This window comes from Brugia malayi (assembly GCF_000002995.4).
Source record: "Brugia malayi strain FR3 genome assembly, contig: Bm_v4_Chr1_scaffold_001, whole genome shotgun sequence".
Taxonomy (NCBI): domain Eukaryota; kingdom Metazoa; phylum Nematoda; class Chromadorea; order Rhabditida; family Onchocercidae; genus Brugia; species Brugia malayi.
The window spans coordinates 11,947,189-11,971,959 of NW_025062475.1; the positions used below are offsets into that span (position 1 = coordinate 11,947,189).

At 23.4% G+C, this 24,771-nt stretch overlaps 1 protein-coding gene and 1 further gene across 3 annotated transcripts; one reads left to right on the forward strand and one right to left on the reverse strand.

Moving 5' to 3' along the window:
* Positions 1-2,828: 2,828 nt before the first annotated feature.
* Positions 2,829-2,901, forward strand: Bm15590. Its single transcript, XR_006227975.1, has one exon. The product of XR_006227975.1 is annotated as a pre-microRNA Bm15590 (primary transcript).
* Positions 2,902-9,276: 6,375 nt separating this feature from the next.
* Bma-ceh-13 (Homeobox domain containing protein) lies at positions 9,277-12,839 on the reverse strand (the record flags this gene model as incomplete). Of its 2 annotated transcripts, none has more annotated exons than XM_043077571.1 (3): positions 9,277-9,483; positions 11,865-12,022; positions 12,473-12,839. In XM_043077571.1, the coding sequence occupies 3 exons, from the start codon at positions 12,837-12,839 to the stop codon at positions 9,277-9,279; spliced, it is 732 nt and encodes a 243-aa protein (XP_042933505.1). The 2 variants fall into 2 exon arrangements, with proteins under 2 accessions (XP_042933505.1, XP_042933506.1); XM_043077572.1 differs by having other exon boundaries at positions 12,473-12,506.
* Between the last annotated feature and the right edge of the window lie 11,932 nt (positions 12,840-24,771).

Consider the following 24,771-nt stretch of genomic DNA (forward strand, 5'->3'; position numbering starts at 1 on the left):
TCGTACTATTTCAATATTTTCTCAATCTTTTCCCATGCACTATCTCTCTCATCTTTTTCTTCCTTCTCTCACTTCAATCAGTACATATCTTACACATATTCGTACATTCCTAGTAACACTATTTCAACACTATTTCGCTCATTCCATGCATTCTTTCTATTTGCTTTATTTTCCCTCTCTCTCTCTCTTCTCTCTTTCTCTAATCATCCTATCTTTTTTAGTGAAATTAATTAAGAAAGAAAAAAAAAGAAACTTAGCTTATGATAGATCCATTTTGAAAAAATTACGCAAAATTTTAAATTTCATTCAAATAAATTTTCAAAAATTTCAAAAAAAAAAAAAAAAAAAAAAACAAAAATTTCCTTTTAATCAGATAAATAATTTGGTAAATCCTTTCCAATTTTAATAGCATTTCTCTTTTTTTTTTTCTTTTTCGAAATTCTGATTAATTTTTACGTATGAAATTCTTATTAATTTTTTACGTATTTTACGTGTAAAACGTAAAACAATAGCACGAGAATATATACGTTGTGCTTATAATTGCTTTTAAAGTTTTTTTATTTTCCTGCGATGGCTAATAAGTATGCATCAAAGTGATGGACGATGGATATTTGAACTCTATGAATTCAGGATATTTAAAATTGTAGAATAAAAATATGAAAGGTTATAGAGAGAGAGAGAGAAGAAGAGAGAAGGAGAGAGAAGGAGAGAAAGGGAGAGAGAGGGAGAGAGAAGGAGAGAGAGAGAGAGTATTACAATGATTTCTTAGATTTCAAATAAACAAAACTTATTTTGGTCATTCGAAAAATTTTTATGCTTCATTAATCAGTTCGATGAATGAATGAAATGGAACGAATTCAATAATAATTTGTTTAAATTTTTTAGTTTATTTCATTCTTAAATTTATTTGGAAAAAATTTTCTTACATTGAAATGAAACAATCAATTTTGAAATGTTTTATTAAAAAGTTGAAATTCAATTAATTAGTGTTTTTGCTAATTGATTTATCGAAAATTCAATTTAAACAAAGCTTAAACAAAATAGTAATACTATTATGAAAAATTGTTTCTGCAATGATGCAAAGTCACAAGAAAAAGTGAAATATTATCAGCAATTATCATTTTTCATTTCTGTATGCAAATTAGCTGATACTTCTCATTAAGCGATTATCAGATATGAACACTTCAAAATAAAAATAACAATTATGTTAAATTCAACCGAATTATCAAGAATTATCATATCTGTTGGATCAGATTAATCTTTATCAACAATCAATAATGTGGTCTTCATAATTAACTGAATAATTATTTAATTTATATAATAGCAGTTTTCATCATTTAATTAGATAATATTAACTTTGTTTATTTTTTGATTAGCTATAATAATTGTTATGTAATTAAATCTGCCAATTATTAAATTTTATTTTGTTTTATTAAAACAAAAAAATTAGACGAATCATTTTTAATTTTTTGAATAGAAAATTATTGGACTAAAAATGAAAATGAAATAATAAAAAAATGAAAAATAAAAATGATAAAAAAATAAAAATGAAGATAATATTACTTTTAGAAAAATTCTTTCTTTTTTTATTGTCATTCAAAATATGCTAACTTTTGAGTTTCTTTAGCTTTGCTAATAACTGAAATGTTTGTTGACAAATTTGAATTTGATAATATGCATTATGCACATTTGTGTTTTCATCATTTATTCGTAATTACTTTACAACAATCATTATCAAACATTATCATCAATTTCTAATTTAAAAAGATTGATAATATTGCTAATATATTGTTTAATGGTCGATATGTTTGGACATATAATCCAATAAATGAATCAATTCAACACATATGACTCAAAAATTATTAAACAAATGATTAAATATAATTTATAGCAGTAGAAGAGATCAACTTATCACATTACTATAATGATGATAAACGAGTGATTAGCAGGAAAATAGTGACAATAATTAGCAAAATTTAATTTAATTTGAAAATTTTAGCAGAAAACTAAAATGCAATAGAAATGCTATTAGACTCTTTATGCATATTTTTTTATTTGTAATCTTTTTCCGCTTTTTTTTTTTGGATATGATTTAACTCTTTTATTGGTAAAAGATTGATAAAAGTGATAAAAGATAATTAAGGAAGGAAAGAAGGATTATTACATCAAATAATTGCAATTATGACATATAATTCTTTGATTCTTAAAGTATATCTAAAAACTGTAAAAAATATTAAGGAATTTTTTAATATTGAAAATTCTGATTTATGATGAGTTAAATTAAATTTGATTATTACTATTTACTGATTAAAATAATATCATTATAGACGTAGCATTCATTTTAAGTAACTATTTTTGATACCTGATGTGATTTCGAATTGTTATAACAAATTAATAGTACTAAAGTATCGCAATCATAATTCTATTCGATTATCAATATTTGATTTTTATTATTTATTCAAATTTTTAAAATGTATGAATACTTTGTCAATTTAAAATTGATAAAATATTGATTAAAATTTTAAATATCAATGATAAGATTTTTGTTATTTAAAAAATTACTAAATTTTTTTTTTTCCTTTCATACTTCTCTTTCAAAACTTTTTTCTATTTTAATTATATATTAATATTTATTTGCAATTTGCTACCATTTTTCATTTATTTTTATTTCAACTATTATAAAATAATATTAATATATCAATTATTGAATGATTTTTTTTTTTTTTTTTTTTGATTAATAATTTTGCAAAAAAAAAATATATTTGGTAATATTTAATATTGTATATTGTGAAGAGAAAAAAGATCGGTCCCATTTATCAAATTGGATTACAACAAAAATATCATCACATTGAGCATTTTTGCTAGTGCTTCTGTTCTAATGCTATTGATGTCAAAGATTGAGATCTGGTGCATTTGCGCCCATTCCCTGATCTCATTTACCCGCTGATCTCCCCACCCTCCCTCTTGCCCATCCTCACTGATCATCAGTTAAAGCGGTCATTTTCCTTTTATCTTTTCTTATCCTCAAAACTTCTTACACATCAATCTGACATCCACACATACACACACACACACACACATACAAATATACGAGAAATAGATAATACATAGTTTTGAATATATGCGCTAAAGTTAAGCTATAATAATCTTTTTAAGCTTAGCTTAATCTCTTTCTCTTAGCTCAGCAAATTTATCAATTCTTATCAATGAAGCCTCTGACATATTAAATGAAATAGAAGAAAAAATATTAATATGGATTAAAGTAATGAAAATAAATGAATGTATGATATGATATAATCTCACTTTTAACAAATTTTAATCAATCAATCAATCAATCAATAATCATTTATTCATTTTACTCATTACATTTTACTTTTATTTCATTAATCCTAAAATACAATCAATCTTTTCTTTGTCAATTCAAGTATTCAATTACATTCAATTCAATTATATTTCTGCAACAAATGTGTCTAATTTATATTTTACAGATGCTATTTACATGCCTCAATGAACTATTTATTCGCATTGTTTATTTGTCTCATATATGATGCAATTAGTTTTAGATATATTACGGTATCATCTCTTCATCATTATCTTTTGTTTATGTATTAATTTTTAAAATTTTGAAAAAAGAAAAAAATTTAAGTGTTGCTAAGATAAATGATAAAAAAACTTTTCAAATGATAATATTTATGAATGACATCCTGCAAAAAAAAAAAAAAAAAAGGACTAAAAAGTTTTCAAGTTTTCATAAATGATTTTACTTCTTATTAAACATTTATTATTTATAATTTGTTAATTGCATGTTAACTTCGAGAAAAAAATTTTTTTTTTGTTTAAATATTTACGATTTCCACATGAATTGTTTCATCTTCAATCAATGTATTTAAAATAAAATTTAATTAATAGCTAATATTGTTAATAATATATTTCACAGATTTATTGCTAGCTTTATCGTCAAGTTAAAAAAAAAAAACAAACAAACAAAACAAAACAAATACAAAAGAGAAATGGCTTTTTTTTTTTCATTCTCTATAAATATTTGTTGCATATATAATTAACAGAACAAAAAATAAAATAAAACAGAACAAAAAAACAAACAAACAAACAAACAAAGAGAAATAAGAAAGAAAGAATGAGGAAAAAAAAAAGGAATTCTAAAAGGATATTTTGATTATAATAAAGATGAAGTATTAAAGATTAAACATTTTCAAGGCTTTTTTTTTTTTTTTTCACTTCGTTTCTTTTCTCTTTCTTTTCTTTTGAATTATTTTATTTGTTTTCTTGTCTGTTTAGACAATTTAATTATCACAAAAATTCATCATCGCATATCAAAGGATAAACTTCTTATATGCAAATTCCGCATACTATTGTGTCGGATTTAGTAGTCATCAAAAAGCGAAATGCAAACAAAGCTTACCATATGCAAATGATATATAATAAATACTTCCCAATCTTTCCATCCCTTTTTTTTTCTCTCTCTCTCTCTCTCTCTCTCTATAGAGTAATTTGACACTTTATCACAAAAGAAAAAAACCTTTTATTTATAAGAGTAGAAAAACAACAAAAAAAGATTAATGAAACAAAACTATATTTACATTTGAAATAGTAGCATAAGTTAGAATTGAAATAATTTAGTAAATAATACAATACTTCATTTTACATTCAATTATATTCAATTTTATTTCAATTTAAATTACATCAATTTCATTTTTATATTAATAAAATTCTTATTTAAATAATCAAATTTACTATCAAAAGGATTATTGAAGTTTCATTTTTTTTTTTTTATATGACCATCATTGATTTGTTAATATAATTGTCAAGTTTCAAAAAAAAGAAAAGAAAAAAGGTAGTATAATTTAAAAAAAAAAAAACATATAATTTTTAGAATATTTAGCAGAAAATTTTTTGAATATATTCATAGATACATTTTAGATAAAAAAAATATATGCATAATCTAAGCAAGAAATTGTCATTAAATTGTCGAGAATTTATACAAAAACAGCTTATGGTTAAAAATTTTACAAAAAATTAAAAATTAAAATGAAGATAGAATAGTGAATTATATGTGTGTTTTTTCTTTCTTTTTTTAAATATTTCATTTTTAAAAATAAAAAAAAAATTTTATTCTTTTTTTACATTTCATTGCATTCATAATACAATTGCATTTTATTTAAATACAAATCTATATTCAAAGAAAAAAGTTCATTATTATTATAACAATTGATGCGAGCAAATAAAAACATTTCAATTTTAACTATTATATTAAAATTCGAATTCAAAAACACACCAAAAACAAACCAATTCAAATTCGAATTCAATTAAAAATTTCAATGTGTTATAGCAAAAAAGAAAAGAAACGAACAAATGAAATTTAACGCTTGAAAAAGAATATATTTAATAAAAATTCTTTAAAAAAATTTTTTTTTAATTTGAAATTTTATCAAATTTATCTCATCGATTGAAAAACTGAACATAGGAAATATTGAAACCAAAAACAAATGGAAAACTTTTCAGTCCATAAATTTTTAATAATTCGTTGAAAAAATAAGCATTTAATTAAATGAATGAATTTTAATCCAAGTTTCTGCTTAAAAAACGAATTGTATATGATCCGTCCAAAATTTTTTTCAAATTAAAACAATGAAATTTGAAAATGAATGTTGCATTAAAGAACAATTAAATCCTCAGATTAATTTAATCAAATTATTTCCTTAAACCAATAAATATTTAAATTGTTTTAGAATTTATTTCACTCAAAATTTTTTTAATTTTGCCTTCCTAAAATTTTAAAAAATTTTTCATTAGCCATTATAAAAATGAAAAAAAAAAAACTTTTTTTACTAAAAATTTTCAAATATTTTAAAATAAGAAGCAAATGCTATTTATCAACAGCAAATTCTATTCACAGCTTTATTAAATATTTTAAAGAAATTTGAAAAAAAAAGATAAATAAAATCACAAAACTTTTTTCTACCTTCTTTTATATAATCTAAGTATAGCTATAAGTAAGCTTATACAACCTAAGTATAGCTTATATAATCTAAAGTTAATTTTAAACATAGGTAAGCTATACTTAACCTATAATTTGAGCATAAGTTTTATGCTAAAACTTAGTTCATTTCGTTTAAATAAAAAAGTTACGATGCTTAATTATAACTATAACTATAGAATATGGAAATTTTTCTCGGGAAAAATAAATTTAACGGAAGAAAGAGAAAGAAATAGGAATAAACAGACAGAGAGGGACAGAGAGGGTGACAGAAGAGAAATGGAAAAAAATGATTGAAAAAAAAAGGTTAGAAATTTTTCCTCTTAAAATGAAATACATCGACAAATTTCATCTTATCTATAATTTTCATCGAATTGTTATAGTCTTTACTTTATGCATTTTACTTATTCATACTTTTGTAAAGTTAAATATGTAAAAATGATATTAGTATCTAATTAGAAAATCATCTTTTTATTATTTTACCCCCTTACTTTTCAAACATTTATTTTTGTTTTTTGAAAGAAAGGAGGGAAATTTCAGGTTGTTTGTTTGTCAAACTGGAACTAATTGACTTTGCCCTTGTTTTTTCATCTTTTTCTTCTTTTTTCTTTTTTTTTTAACTTTAACACATCAATCAATTCATTTCTTTCATTTTGGGTGGTAGAAATAAAAGTGTTAGCAGGGATAAAAATGAAAAGAGAAACAAAGAGAGAGACAGAAAGAGAGAGAGAGAGAGAGAGAAAAACCCGAAGGAACTTGCCGAATCTTGAAAAGCGGAACTGTCATCTAGTGCATTCTTTTTTAAAAAAAAAAGAAATCCTTTGATGTTACCGTTCTATTACTCACATTTATAATACACAAATCAAGATCACTGATTTAAACTCATCATCATCATGCGAAATTTTCATTCTTTTCTTCAACTATCATTCTCTAAACATTTTCCACTTTTTTTTTTTCTTTTAAATTTCTTCAACCTCTCCTTTTTTTTTTCTCTCTCTCTCTCCCTTCCACTATCTCTTCCTCTTTATTTTTTCATTCCTATTTATTTTGCTATGATCTGCTGCCAGAATTTAAAAGTAGGTACTTTTCAATCATTCCAAACAAAATATTCCTATTTTTTTTCTCGTATTCTCTATTTTCCCTTCTTGTCTTTCTCTCCCTTCCTCTCTCTCTCTCTCTCTTCCTTTGATTTTTACACAAATTTTTTTTTTTTTTCAGAAGAAGGTATAATCTTTTTCAAACTGAAAAATATTTGATGATATGATGTAAAAATGATTTTATACGGTATAAATTGACATTAAGCATGATAATAAAGTTAAAAAAATAGCTTCATTTGATCATATTTGTTTTCCTTTTTGTTTTTGTTTTTATTTTTATGATTAATTTATTCTGAAATAAATTCTGCAACAAAATTACTTTTTGTTGAAGTAATTAATTATTATATTTTATTCATATTTGAATGATGATCTTTCTCATTTAAATGCAAAAAAAAAAAAAAAAATGAATTTTGATAAGGCAATAAACATCTGCAATTATATCAAATTTGAATTTGATATAATTGCATGCTGCATAATTATATTAATTGCTTAATCAGAATACTGAAATTTATTTCAGATATTTTAGCCAAATTTTTACATTTTATCCTTTTAAGAATTCCAATATTTTTGATAATCTTTTTTTAAAAAAAAAATTTAACTTATAACTAATTCACACCTGAGTGTTGATAAATGAATCATGCAAACTTGAAACTTTAAGACACTTTGTTAAAAATATCAAAAAATAAAAATTATCACAAATCATATAAGACAGCAGACTAGTGCATTTCAAATTTCAAATTTAAATTCATTGTTATAAATGGAAGTTAAAACAATTTAATCGGTTCGTTGATACGTAAAAACTTGTTTTCTACTTTTTTCTTTCTTTTTTTTTTTTTATGTAACCTATCGCCCACTATCATTCCTATCAAATGTTCAGAGCAGTTCATTTCTTCAATTAACATCCTACAAAAAAAAAAAAAAGAAAAAATAAAAAAAAGGTATGAAATATTTTTGTTCAATTTTAAAAAGGATAAGAAATGAAAGAAATAATGCGCCCTTTTTCATTTTTTTTTTTTTTTTTTAAACTGTCAATCTGAACAATACTTTTTACCTACCCTAAATAATATTATTCCGTAAAAGTGAACAAAAGAAAAAAAAGAAAACAAACATGAATAAGATTTCAAATTTCAAAGCAAATGGCAATCATATCGTTTGCAATATTAAGACAATAAAACGAAAATGAAAAATTTTACAAATTTAGCAGGTAAAGATAAAAATGATAACCTGAATAGAAAATGAAAGAATACTTTGCAAAAAAATAATTTTTTCTATTTTTTTTTTTTTTTTTTTGTACATAAATTAATTTAAATCATAACAATATTCGAATGCTCTTCTTTTCTTTTGGCAACCAAAATTCCATATCTTTTTGTTGATTTATCAATTTACGAAGCAAATATCAAAAAATTTTAACTTTTTAAAATTTCAAAGTATCATGTCAAAGTCAAAGTTAATTTCATTTGAGATTTGAATAATACACATAATTTTTTAATCGAAAAAATTTTTATCAAATAACTTTTGTGATTTCTGTTGCTGATTTTTTTTTTTTTTTGAAATCAAATAATAAAATATGATAATTAAGAGTAGCAAAAGCCTTCAATATGTTTTACAAAATCATCGAGTCAAATTTAATAAATAATTTTAATAGTCTTAAAATGTAAACAAGTGAGAAATGATTTTGAGTTTGAAATTTTAAAACAAATGAAGAAATCCGAAGGGAAAATTTGCTTAGCAATGATTTTGAAAGGAACAAAAGATAATATTAAAGATTATTTGAACAAATACAAGAATGAGTTCTTATCATAATTATTTAACATTACCAAATTTTATATTAATTTGACAAATTTATCAATTAAAAAAAAAAATAAAAAATACACAATCACTTTTTAATTTTATCAATTATTAGACTGAATTAACAAATGCAAAAATCCCAGATAATTTACTCAAATCTGATAGTAAATATTTTCGAATTTAATAAAACACCTAAACTAATAATTGAGACCAACCCTCGAAAATTTGAGGTGCAAAAAAAAAAAAAAAAAAAAAAAAAAGAAAAAGAAAAATATATATCCGATGAAATGGATTAATGTTGAAAATGACTACACACTACATTACATCGAATAGTTGGCGGCTGAAAGAAGCAATTAATTAGCCAATATGTCATCCAGCCCAATATTTATAGCTAGCTCATAGAGATGGTGGTATTAGTTTTGGTGAATCGTTGGGAGTACCAGAAGACGATTCGGAGGACCAGGTGGTACCATCCCTATTAATTGTTCTCTGTTGTGGAGGTGCTTTGCATGGTGTCAACGGTATACCACCACGTGCCAGGAAAGCTTGCTCTTTTTGTCGTTTTTTCTCTTTCATTCGACGATTTTGAAACCATATTTTTACCTGAAATTTATTTCTAATCTTTTAACTATATATATAAAAACATTTGTTTATATATTTACTTGTTCTCACTTACTTTATTGTTCTTATCTTTTTATTTATGCTAACTCTTTTGATCTCCCATGAGACAAAGCAACTTTGTTTAAAATCTGTTTTTGGTTCCTTCATTATGATAACATTCCCAAGCGATGATTTGTAATTTTAGAAATTTCTTTCTTTCCCATTGTCTTTTTTTTCTTTTTTTTGGAAAAAATAAAATTCATGAAATGGTTTAAATTTATGAATAATTTTTTTATTTCATCTCTAGCATCATAAATTCTTATAATGAGTTATAAATTCAATGAATAATTTTAATTGCAAAAATTAATGAACAAATATTGATGAGTATTAAATTAATGAATAATACTAAATGAAAATAATTCATATTTTAAGTTCAAATAATTTGTATTGATCTATCTGGTATATAATTTTCGTATAATGAAAAAAAAAAAAAAAAAAACTGCTATTAATTTCATGATATCTCATGATATGATAATAATGATCATAAAGTATCATCGTATAAATTCTAAATAATTACTAAAGCTATGAAATCTTCTTAACTTTTATTAATAATTTAAAGACACAATTTTTTAGTTTTTTTTTTTTTTCTCTCTCTCTCTTTTCCCTTCTCTTTCTCCAAAGCTTTATTATAAGTTCATTCATGAATGATACTAATATTATTTCCTAATAACAAAAAAATGAAATTATACCAGATGTAATCATTAACGTACCAATAATTATTAGCTTATTACCGTATCATTAATTTTAATCTAACTTTTAAAGTTAATTTCTTAATTACATTAATAAAATTTTCATCTTATCATACTGTATGTTCAATCATCCATAGGCTAATTTCTTTCTTTCTTTCTTTGTTTTTTTTTTCTCTCTCTCTCTCTTTTTTTCTTCGTTTCATTTTGAAATGTTTCATGCATTTAGAAATGAAAGATAGTATAGTATTAGCTAAAGCTAAAGCTAACAATAGCTACAATGAGATTAGTCTTTTTCTAGAACAAATTGGAAATTTGGTTTCAATCTGACAACCAATGAGAGCATAGATTCATCGTATGTCAAACAAATTGAAAATTGATCTAGTATGAGTGAAGTGGAGAAGATAGCTAACAATATTGGATTTTTTTTTTTTTAGCTTTATGTTGAAAAATTTTATAAATAATTTAGCAAATTTTAAAATTTGGAAAAAACAAATCATATGAAAATGAAAGATATAATTAGAACAAAAAAATAAAATAAACATTTTTACATTTTCATTAGTATCAATTACACTTACTAATATTGAATTCAATCGTAAGTAGATTAGTAGAGTTAGTATTTAGGGATTATAATCGATTAGAATTTCGTAGTATTTTTAGTTTTGCTAGAAAAAAAAAAAAAGAAAAAGATGAAAGTAAATAATAAGTGTTAACAGTAAGTGTAATATTAGATTTGTAGACCATAGCTTAATTCAATGACTAATGCCTCGAGAAAAAAAAAGAAAAAAAAAAAACGCTTCAAAATTATTTCAATGAATTATCGTCGTTAATTTTAAAAATTGCTATATTTAAACATAAAAGATAATTCATTGACGATGAAAATGACCTAAAGTACTTTATTTTAATTCGCACTAATTTATTTTGATTTGACAACACTTTTTATGAACTTTTTTCAATAAATTTACTCTCTTTTTCTTCTTTTTTTTTTTTTTTCAGTTAAATCAAGGTTATTAGACATTTTGACATGCGTACAATACGTAAAGATAATTTTTCTGCTTTTGATGGAAAAAATAATCTTTGAAATGTACAAATATTGATTTCTTTCTGATTAACGTATGATATTAGTTTTTTCCTGAATGTTAATTTAAAAGACAAATTAATAAATAATTTTGTCATTTTTCCCTGATAATTATATATAAAAAAAAAAAAAAAGAAAAACAAAAATATCAGAAAAAGTAGAATTTAATTTTTGAATTTCATTTTTTTTCATTAAATAGTTTAAACAATATGTTATACAAATTTTGCATATCTAAAATAGAAAATGTTATTATTACATTAAGAATATCAAAGAGAAAAACATTAAGATGTGATAAAAAAAAAAAAATAATTTATATCAAAAACTAATTAAATTTAATTTATTTTGTATTTTTTAATTGCAATTTATATGCAAATATTTTTACAGTAAATAGATAGCGATAAGATGATAAGATTTAGTTATTTTTACTACTCTCATGTTTACTTCTTATCTATTATTCTTTAACCACTAATACTTTTACTTCTATTATCTGAAAATTTTTCTGTCAATAATTTTATAGAAGAGATAGAATAAATCAGATACGGTAACAGCATGATATTTACTTGAGTTTCATTTAGTTGTAGGATTGATGCGATTTCGGCTCGCCTTGTTCGATTTAAATATTTCGATGTGTAATATTCTTTTTCAAGTTCTGTTAATTGATGAGTGGTAAAATTTGTACGTATCGCATTCGTATCCTCTACTACACGTCGTTTTGGTACTATAAAAATTATTTATTTGATTATATGATATTGCTTCTAATAGTCTATTTTTTTTCTTTATTTGTATTTTAATTTTTTTTTTTTTTTTTTTTTTAAATATCAATTGAAAAAAAAATTTTTTTTTTTGTAAAAAATTTAGACAGTACTTTATAAATATTTATTTTTTTCTTTGCTCTTTTTCTTTTCTTCTCTTTTCAATGTGTTAATGAAATAAATTCGAAATTTTGATTAATTAGGTATTCATTTAAAGCTTTTTCTTTTCTTTTTAGAATTAATGCTTAAAGTGTTAATTTGTTGTATAATAGTGCTATTTTTATAACGATTACACGTATTGACGCTAAAATTTGATCACGTAGCATACGTGAAATATCCGAAATGATCGTATTATTTTGATCACTGATCATATTACATGAAAAATTACTTACTAAAAAGTATGATAAAATGTAAACCTGATGATTTAGTGACGGTACGTTTAATATGCATCCATTTATATGTATTTGCGGTGCTTGCAGCAATTGTAGCAGCTGCAGCTGCAGCTGCAACCGTAGCAGCAGTAGTAGCAGTGGTAGAAGTAGTTGAATGAGATTGTTGGATAGGATTAGCATTAGTTGTCGATTGATTTTGACCATAATTAGCTGTAGCATTTGTAATCCAATGTGAAGTGCTTGGTGGAGGTAATTGATGACCATATGATGAGGTTGGTGGATAAGGTGTTACCGAGGTGGAAATGTAACCACCGGACGATGACCAGTCAGCATAATGTGGATAAGTGGTGGGTGGACTAGAAGAACCAATGTAAGATTCGGTACAACTCATCGAGAAATGAATTCACTAGCCTAGAAGAAGGAATATTTTTTAATAAATATACTTTAGCAAAAGTTATGTTTTAAAATGGTATAAGTTCACTGCATTTATAATAACAAAGAAAAAAAGTTTTTTTAAAAAAAAATGTAAAAAGTAGAATTATAGTTGAAAAGAATGAATCATTGATCGTTTAAATAATTAGAATGTACTTTGTGATGTACTATTTTTTGCAACAAGTATAATCATTGATGATTATTTAAGAGTATCATTTATTAATGAGTTAAAATTATACATATAAGTGAGTATGCTATAAGTGTTTTTTACAAATACAGTTAAAATTATGAGTACAAGTAAGTATGCTAAATATGTATTCATACATTTTTGTTTATAATTATAAATACGATTAAGATTATAAATATTTGATTAGTATTATTATAAGTACAGATGTATGAATGTAACACTTCATATAATGCTATAATTATTACTATAAATAAAGTTAAAATAATAAGTATGCTATAAGTTTTTGTTATCACTTAAAATTGCTGGTATAGGTAAAGTATACACAATAAGTATTTTTATAAAATGAAGTATAATAAGTATAAATATGAATATATCATTAAAGAATTATTCAACAAAAGGAAAAAATATATATATACGTACATTTATATATGTGTTTATATCAGTATGAAAGTCATTAATTATTATCACTGATAAAATCTGTTATTATCAGTGTAATTTAAATGACTATTTATTGCAATTGTAATTTAAATAATTAAATAACTATATGAATTGATTCTTCATTACTTCCTTATTCATAGAAAGGATTAAAATTAAAACGCAATTTTTAAATTGAAAAGATTCAGCCCTATCGAACTAAACAAACGCTACGATGCGATGCGATGCGATACTGCTACTGCTACTGCTGCTGTTCGAGCAATAAATCACACCGTCGTACAACATATCACTTAGGCAGTCTGTCATTTAACTACACCACACACACACACACACACACACACACACACACACACACACATACACACATATATATATACAAACACATACGTACACACATACACGTACGTACATACATGCATATATAGAGAGAGAAAGTAGGAGTAAAAGACAGGATAAGATTGATGCGTGCATGCGTATGTTAGTGGGCGTGTAATTCTGGTGGTTGAGATAACCAATCACATAACTGTCACACTACGGTGATTTCTTTCATATCTTTCATTCAAACATTTTTAATAAATTTATTCCTGAATAATAAAATATTTCTGATTGCTACAAAAACGTATATTATTAAAAGTATAATACGTGAATTATAATTGTTATGAAATGGTACGTTACGTGTTAAGAAAAGAATACGTACGTGTCCGTTACGTTATAAATTTATCATTCAAAAAAAAAAGTGAATAAAAAAAACAGTGAAATTTTATAAAAGAATAATAAAATTTATGAAAAAAAAAATAATGTTGAAATAAATGAATATTATTATTAGATATTATCAGATTAAAATTGAAATATTTTTTTTTTTTAAAGTGGCGGTTATTGTAATTTAAACTGTTACATATTGCGCTTCATTTAAGCTCAGTCTCATTAATCTTTCTTTTTCGTCACACACACACACACATACACACACACACATACACACACATACAAACACATGCATACATACACGTACAGATTGTATGTAGACATCCATGAAGAACACAAATTATCTTATATCAGCTCCAATTTCAAATATTTTTAAACATCAACATTACATTTCTTTCCGGCGCCATATTTTGTCTTTTCCGTACGGTTCAAGAAAAAAAAAAAGAAAAAGAAAATGATCTAAACGATTCACTGCGGTTAATTTTTCAAGTTTTTTTTTTGAATTCTCTCCCAATTTTTTTTTTTTTTTGTTTGTAAATAAAATAATTTCAAATCATTAATTCGTTTCAAAAATTTTTAATCGTCTTTGCTCATTTTTATTTTTAAGTACTACAAGCTAATAAATTATATGATTAGCAAGATTTTCAAGTACACTATTTGATTGCGAATTGATATCGCTTAAAAAATTGAAATCTGTATATATGTACTATGATAATAAATCCTTTCTTTATTTCTTAATTTTTTGCCCTTAATGATGGGTAAATATTTCGCTCATACAATTTAATTTCGTTTGTATGATTAATAGCAAAAATCTCTTACCAGTTTTTTATATTGTTATTAGTGATGTCGGACATTAAAGATACAAATTATCATTACCATTCTGTATTTATTATACCTAAGCTATACCTGGTATTGCTTAATATTCTAATCAGAAAATACTAAGGTAATAGTTTAAAGATTAATTCAAAATTCCAACTAAGAAATATTTTTACCTTTCATTTTAGTAGTTAAAAAAAGTGGAAACAACAGTTGATTTACATATATATTTATAAATTAATTAACATTCTAAACGATTAAACAACTACCCATTAAATTAGCCATGAAAATGCGCAATAAAATTTTCCATTTCATAGCATATCTAAACTCAAAAGGTAAAAATTTTTGTATTTCCCTTTTTTCCATCACTCTTTTCACTTTCAGAATTTTGAAATAAAAATTGTCTAAAGTGAAATTGCCCATTCAAATTGACACAAACATTTTTGCTTGTTTAACCATCGGAAAATATAAGAAATTTATGTCTAAAAATAAAAAGCAATGAGTGGAAATTAGCTAAATACTTTTTATGTTAATATCATAGTTTAAAATAAAGCAAAAAATAAAGTAATTATGAAATATTAGCCCGAATTTGCATTACTATTTAACTGTGGACAGTGACATATATGTCAGTCAATAATTTAGTTGAAAGAACAATGAAGCGCTAATTTTCAAACAAAAAATTCAGCTTTTTTTTTTTCTTTTTCTTTTTAAATTTTAAATTTCTTTGTATTACATACATCCAAAAAATTATACAACTAAATAATTGTTTCTTCTTCTTCTTTTCTTTATTTTTTGCTTTTTTTTTCTATCAATTCTCCTAAAATTTAATTTATTGTCTATTTTTCTAGGAAATGATGAAATTTAGAGAAAAACCTGATTTGCTATTTTTTTTTCGTTTTTGGTTTTTCGAATTTTATTTTAAAAATTTTATCCGTGAAAGGAAATACTGAAAAAGAAATGCAAGAAAGGAAAACTGTGAAAAAAATTAAAATATGAAACTTTAATTAGTAAATAGTTAGTTAATCAAAATTAAATTAGAATAACTCACTTTTTTTTTACTTTAAAATAGATAAATTTTAAAGAAATTGCTGAATTTTAAAGAAACATGCATCTTTTATCTTGTCATGAAATTGAATGAATGAATGAATGAATGAATGAATGAATGAATGAATGAATGAATGAATGAATGAATGAATGAATGAATGAATGAATGAATGAATGAATGAATGAAATGAAATGAATGAATGAATGAATGAATGAATGAATGAATGAAATGAATGAATGAATGAATGAATGAATGAATGAATGAATGAATGAATGAATGAATGAATGAATGAATGAAAATGAATGAATGAATGAATGAATGAATGAATGATGAATGAATGAATGAATGAATGAATGAATGAATGAATGAATGAATGAATGAATGAATGAATGAATGAATGAATGAATGAATGAATGAATGAATGAATGAAAATGAATGAATGATTGAAATGAATGAATGAATGAATGAATGAATGAATGAATGAATGAATGAAAGAAAATGAATGAATGAATGAATGAATGAATGAATGAATGAATGAATGAATGAATGAATGAATGAATGAATGAATGAATGAATGAATGAAGAATGAATGAATGAATGAATGAATGAATGAATGAATGAATGAATGAAATGAATGAATGAATGAATGAATGAATGAATGAATGAATGAATGAATGAATGAATGAATGAATGAATGAATGAAATGAATGAATGAATGAATGAATGAATGAATGAATGAATGAATGAATGAATGAATGAATGAAAATGAATGAATGAATGAATGAATGAATGAATGAATGAATGAATGAATGAATGAATGAATGAATGAATGAATGAATGAATGAATGAATGAATGAATGGCGAATGAATGAATGGGCGAATGAATGAATGAATGAATGAATGAATGAATGAATGAATGAATGAATGAATGAATGAATGAATGAATGAATGAATGAATGAATGAATGAATGAATGAATGAATGATGAATGAATGAATGAATGAATGAATGAATGAATGAATGAATGAATGAATGAATGAATGAATGAATGAAATGAATGAATGAATGAATGAATGAATGAATGAATGAATGAATGAATGAATAATGAATGAATGAATGAATGAATGAATGAATGAATGAATGAATGAATGAATGAATGAATAATGAATGAATGAATGAATGAATGAAATGAATGAATGAATGAATGAATGAATGAAAATGAATGAATGAATGAATGAATGAATGAATGAATGAATGAATGAATGAATGAATGAATAATGAATGAATGAATGAATGAAATGAATGAATGAATGAATGAATGAATGAATGAATGAATGAATGAATGAATGAATGAATGAATGAATGAATGAATGAATGAATGAATGAATGAATGAAATGAATGAATGAATGAATGAATGAAATGAATGAATGAATGAATGAATGAATGAATGAATGAATGAATGAATGAATGAATGAATGAAATGAATGAATGAATGAATGAAATGAATGAATGAATGAATGAAAAAAAATGAATGAATGAATGAATGAATGAATGAATGAATGAATGAATGAATGAATGAAATGAATGAATGAAGTGGAGTGAATGAAATGAAATAAATGAATGATAGAAAATCCTTCAGCAACCGAAATGACAAATTTATCTGCTTATCTTTCATTGAACATGTGATAGTTTTGCTTCGTTGTAAAAACGAAAAACTTTCGTTTTTTTGTGTTTGTGTGTGTGTTTGGATGGATAAAAAATTTTTTAATTTTTTTAACAAGTTAATTTTTAGATAAATTTGAAATAAATATTTTTTTCTCATCTTGTTCAATGTGATTTTTCCCTTTTTTTTAGTTTCATTCACTTTAATAAAAAGAATAATTATTGGATGAATTAATAATAAATGCGTATAATGCATTTTTTTTAAGAAAAAATTGTTAATAAAAGTGGAAATAAAATGAAAGAGAACAGCTAAGAGGAAAAGGAAAAAAGAAAGGTTGAAGTGAAAAGTTATGCTAAAATTGATTTATTCACATTTAGTTTTAATATTTTACAATAACTAATTATGTGATTTTTACAATAAGTAATTTAAAAATGAAAAGGAAAAATGTTTCTAAAAGATTTCATTTTGAAATATTATACACAACAAAAATGATCTTATCAAACTGATTGTGAAATATTTCTCGACGATAGCACTTTTATTTCTTTTTGTTGAACTTTTCACAAATGTTTACCTATCATTTCATTATGATTGAATTATTTCGTACAATGAAATAAATAATTTTTGTTTCTTTAGTAATTCCTCCCTGAACTGATGGAAATAGATGAATGGATGGATAGATTGTTCATCTTTTTCCTCTTCCATTACTACTTCGTCGCTTTCTTCTTCTTTGTCGCCTTTTTCTTTTTAAATAATCATTTTGGTTTAAATTTTCATTAAATCACTACGATCGTAACCAACTGATCACATCCGTAATTTCGCATTCATTTGATCATTTGTATTGGGCGTTTCCAAAATTTCTTACTGTCTGAACAACTAATTATTGCTGTTAGTATTAAGATGAAAAAAGTTTTACTATCTTTTCGACAATTTCATCCAATTTATTCAAATCTAAATTTCTGTTAAATACATTTTGAATAGCATAAGTGATTGAATAATGTTTTTCATATTATTTTCTGTTGATATTTTATAATTAACTAACATTTGAAAAAAAAAAAAAAAGACTTTTGTTTCAAAATGTTTATGCAAATTTTTATAAATTTCAAACTTTCAAACAAATGAAATATCAGTACAGCTAAGCTTTTTACTACATTGATTAAGAAGATGAAAAAAATATACATATCAATTAAATTTATTGAATTATTTAAGTAAATTGAAAAAAAATTTTCCTAAGATATTAAATTGTATTTGATTGAATTATAAATTCAAATGATTGAGTGAAATTTCACCATTTTAACTTTAAACAAATCATATATAATTTGATTTCGTTTAAAAAAAAATTATTTGAAAAAGGTGTAAGACATGTAAGTAAGATATAATTTCAAAAAGATAAGTAAACTAAGTTTTTTTTTTTTTTTTTCTCAATTAATGTCAACTTTAATATCATATGAAAAAGAAAGAAAAAAAGCGACAATTGTAATAGTGAATGATAAATGATAATTGTGATAGTAACGATACGTTTTGCTAGAATCAACATTTTGGCAATCAAACGACAACTCTTTATCATACCGATATCTCTCTACTATCATTTTGATTATCCTCTCTTAACCCATTTCCTTTCTTGCCGATATTGGTGTATTAGTATCAACAACTGTCACTCATCACCATCAAAACTTACCCTTATAACATTTACTGATCACATTTTCTGATTACCGATATTGTTACTACTACTACTACTACTCTTCCTGTTATCACTATTACTATTCTCATTATTTACTGACCTTTGCTAAAGCATTAAAATTTTGAACTAAAAAAAAAAAAAAAAAAAACATATTATTTGGTGCCACGAAATATTTAATATTATAAAAATGTTTTTGAAGAATAAAAAATTTCCATTTGACAAATACAGTATCATAAAGTAAAAACATTACCGCTTTATCATATCTCTAAATTTTCCACAGTATTTCATGCTACAACAGTGATAGGAATACTAGTGTGGTCTTTTAGGATACTGTATTTTTCAAATTTAAAAATTTTTCAATCATCAATGACTTTTTATCATTCCAAATACTTTACAGTACAAGTAATATGTTTAAATTATAATTAAATCCATTTTTTTTTATCATGAAAATCTGATACATTATCAAAGGTTAATAAATTTTTATAACTGTTTTCTATTAATCTATTATCGATAAATTACCACCATTAAATATTTATATCCGAATTTTTAATTAACGTCTAAGAATAATTCAGGAAAGTATTAATTTGAGCTTTAAAACGTAGTATTTTGACAAGAATACCTGTTCTTATTCCTTTTAATAGCTGAAACTGGTTCGTTTTTTTTTTTTTTTTTTTTTTTTTTTTATGAATTCTAAGGTGAAATTTTTAAAAGCAGGAAAAGATAGATTAATGACAGTAATTAATAGCTTTGTCAAAATAAACTTACTGTAAATTTGTACAATTTGAAAATTTTTGCAGCGAGAGAAGGAAAGGGCGAGAAACAAAAAAGTCGAATGAAATTTTAACATTTGTTAAAAATAAATCGATAATATCTAATGCAGTGAACGTATTGGTTAAAATGCTTAAAAAGGCAAAAAGCAAATGAATATTTAGAAAAAAAGGCAGTTTTACTAAATAAATAGATGAATGTGAATGATTTGAATAGATGTAGATGAAATGGACGAATTTTTAGAAATAATTTTTTGGTAAACGTTTTTATTACATTGCATTTTCCTAAATAATCACACCGATAGCTTAAATAAAAGCTCTATTTAGGGCTAATTTTAGGCTTATTAAAATGATCATGAATATGTGACTATAAATTGCTGCATTTCCATACTTTTATTTATAATTTTGAATCTACTTGTTTATTCAAAATTCATTTATTCATTGCCAATGAAAATAGGTAGTGTAACAAAAGTGTTTTATCATTCATTGCAAGTTAAACTTTTATGATTTTGACTTTAAAAAAAAAAACACATAACTTTAGAAATTAAAAAAAAGAGCCAGGAAATAGAGAACAAAATTTTTAACGAAATGTGAGATTTAAAGCAAAAAAGAAATTTTACAACTTTTTTAATGATATCAATTTTATAATGTTAGGAAAGGAAAAAAAAATGCATTGAGTATTGACAAATTCTGCTGGCCGGATACATTTGAAATGATTAACTAACTAAACCGGATGTTAGAATTTACCCGTAAACTAAGTTTTGGCGGGACAAGCAATAATATATTGACCAAATTATAATCATTTCATATTAGTAATTATAGCATAATAAAAAATTATTCAGGAACAAAAAAAAGTAGAGCCCAATCGTTAATATAAAAAATTTCTTATATTCTATTTGATAAGATTAATTTTTTGGGAAATTTTCAAAAAAATACTTTAGCTTTCTTATAGGAATGGCAACTGTAACTTAGCGCATTAAGAATATGACCATATGGCAAAGGTCAAAGGTTGACGAAAATCTATCAAATTAACCAAGTTGGTGTTGTAAATCAAAACTCTTCAAGTGCCTGTGTATATGTGTGTGTGTGTGTATGTGTATGTATTGGTGACCGGATTAATGGCTGACGATCCCTTGAGAATAAAACTATAACTAACCAAAGCCATTTGTTCCATTGTAAATTCAATGTTACATAGCAATCAATAAAAATATATCTGTTTAAATTAAATTTAATTCTGTAATTTGATAATTAAAACCATTCCATCCATTCCATGCATGCTGCAAATTTTATTTAATTTCATTTTAATTTCATTCAGTTTCAAATTTAGCTCTTTTATATTTAATTTATATTTTAATATTTTTCTCTGTCTGCTTTTAATGAACGTTCTGCAAACATAAATATATATTTGTCATTTTGTCATTTCATCAATGAGTGGCACAATTTTGAATATTTTTTCTTCAGGCTAATATCTGTTATGGTGGAAATTTAAGCTAAACTTCTAAGGATTTTTTATTTTTTTTAAAAAATTTAAAAAAAAAATTCCTTGTTTCTCTTTCACTTTTTCTCTTTATCTCTAGCTCTCTCTATCACTTACTTTTTTTTTTCTTTATTAATATTACAATGAAAATATTTATAAATCTTTAAAAATTTGAAAAAAAAAATAACAAAATTAAAAAAGAAACTGCTTATAATTTGCATAAAATATAAAACAAAAAATTTGTTTTTGTTAAATTATTTTCATTTGTTCTAAATTATTCACAGCATTAATCATTTTAATCATTTATTTAGAGGGATTTATACACTCCAATTTTCATTCATTATTGTAAATGTGTCATTAAGTCCTTTATGGCGGTGGTTTACCGACAAAGATACCGAGGAAGGATCAGTATGAGACAATTAGATCTGAATCTCAATAAGCCTAAAAATATTCACAATAGATAAAAAAACTATTTAGCCAAGAAAAAAAAAGATTGAACTGCCATAGTAGTAATAAGTAATAAATTAAGGAATTGGAAAAAGTTATGGAAAGGGAAAAATGCAACGCAAAGTGTTTAATTAATTATTTATTTTAAGTGATAATAAATGATAAAAAGTTTTAACTTTTTGTATAATGAAAAATTAAAAAGTTATCAGTTTGATTTTTTTTTCATTTGTTTGTCTTTTATATAACTAATCTTGTCAATTAAAATGAAATATATTCAATAAAATATTTTATTAATTCAAAAATTATTGCTTAAAACTTAAACTTTTTGAATTGTTATGATAAAGTATTATTTGAAGTAAATTGATAATAAACGAAAAACGAAAATTTGTTAAATTTTTTGTGAAATATTATTGTGCAAGATTAATTTTGTTAAAACAAATAAATAAATAATTATTTAAACAAAAAATGGAATAAAAAGAGGAAAGTGATAAATAATATTTTTGTTTTAATTTTCATATACATTCATTTGTTCGCTTTTAGTCTAACAATTTTTTAATTTCATTTAAATTTTTTATATTGATAAATTTTCACCTTGATATCATTTAATTGATAACATTTTAGTAGATCGACAACAGAAAATATGTATACAACCCAGCATAGCGATATTTTGAGAATTAATAATGAAAAATTTTTAATACTTAAATTGCTTGTATATTTGAAATATTAAATAGTCTTTTTCTTTTTTAAATTTTCTGTATTTCTTAGTAATATCTTATTTTTCTTTTTTACTTTAAAAATATAAAATAAAAAAGCTTATTCAAAAGCTTTAAATATTATTCCAATCAGTATTTGAGTTTTTTTTTTTTTTTTATTATTATTATTATTTATTCACTCTTTTTTGCTTTTGAATACGGCATTAAATTTATTGTTAATAGAAATTTTTTTTTTCTCGCTGCTAAAATTTATTTTATTCCGATTTTCATTTCATATTTTAATAAATTAAAATGAAATAACATAAACTGTAAAATATTGTAGGACAAACAAACAAACAAACAAATAAGTAAATAAAAAAAAAATAACACATGGCACTTTTAAGAGGAGATTAACCAATATCAGAAGGAAGTATTTATCGGATTATCCCATGTGCGATAAATGATTGTTATTCAATCAGATTCTATAAAATGTTTACTTTACAACAATCATATCTAGAGAGAGAGAGAGAGAGAGGGAGAGGGAGAGGGAGAGAGAGAGGGAGGGAGGGAGATAATTATCGGAAATGAAATGATAAAATGAGTAAAGGAAGGAAGGAAGGAAATAAGACATGAATGGATGAATGGAAAGGACTTAAATCGGATATGAGAACTTTTTTTTTTTTTTTAATTTGAAAAAGTTTAACTAATTATTATAAATTGAATAAATGATTAATTTATAATTATAAATAAATTTGAAAAGCAATTTATAGTCAAAAAAAAAAAAAAATGAAACGAAAAAAAAGTTACAAATTAATGTTTAATTTTATTTAATTAAAATTTCAAAAAAATGTGAATAAATATAGTGAGAATTATTTACATTTATATATATATATCTTAACTTTTTAAAGATTAAACATAATTTATTTATTTATTCATTTTATACCATTGAAATGCAAATGATTACAAATGAATTACTAAATAGGTATTATAATTAATGCAACAAATGAAGGACATATAAAGGACACTGCTGCATTTATGCAAATTAAAATTATTGAAATAAATGTAACACTGAAAATGTTTGATATATGATTAAACGACAAATCATATATATATATATACTTTAAATAATACAATAATTGGATTAAAAGTGATTATTACTACTGCTCCTATCTCATCAATGTTTAATCCTTCCCAGAGGGAAATCCTTTTTGATGTATACCGCTATGCTTACCAATGATGATTTAATTGTTTTCATTGCTAAGATGATCGATTCATCAGAAGATTGATAAGTTTGATATCGGTATTATATCACAATCTCTATATTTGTCTATTTATGTATGCATGTATGTGTGTGTATGTGTGTGTGTGTGTGTGTTATATTGTTTATATTATATTGTGAGTAAATATTAAGGTCATTCATTTAATTTAAACACTAATCTTTTCAGTTTGCAATTTGCATATATGGTATTATCTGCCATATATTTGTATATTTCATATATTAATTTATAATAAATAAATATTCAATACAAAAAAGAGAAAAAAAAAAAACGAATGGAAAATGTATTTTTTATCAATAAGAATAAGCTAAAAAGTAGGATAATTCAAAGTTTAATATTATTTCAATAAATATTTCAAATTTTTCATATGAAATCAAACAAAAAAAAAAGAAAGAAAAAATTTTAATTAAACAATTAAATACTTCTCAGCAATTTTAACTAATTGTATATGATAAAGTAACTTTTGATATGGTTAACATTTCAAATAATTATTGAACATTTTGCATAAAGTTAGTCTTATCATACATACACAAAAAGAAAAATAAATATTACAAAACTACAAAATGATCAATTGGAAAAATTTTTTCCACCTATAAATCAATGTAATTTAAGTAATTTATTTAATTTAATTATGTCAATGATATGTTAGTAGTATAGCAAATTAACACTTTAACAATATTAGCTTATCAAACTATTTCATAAATT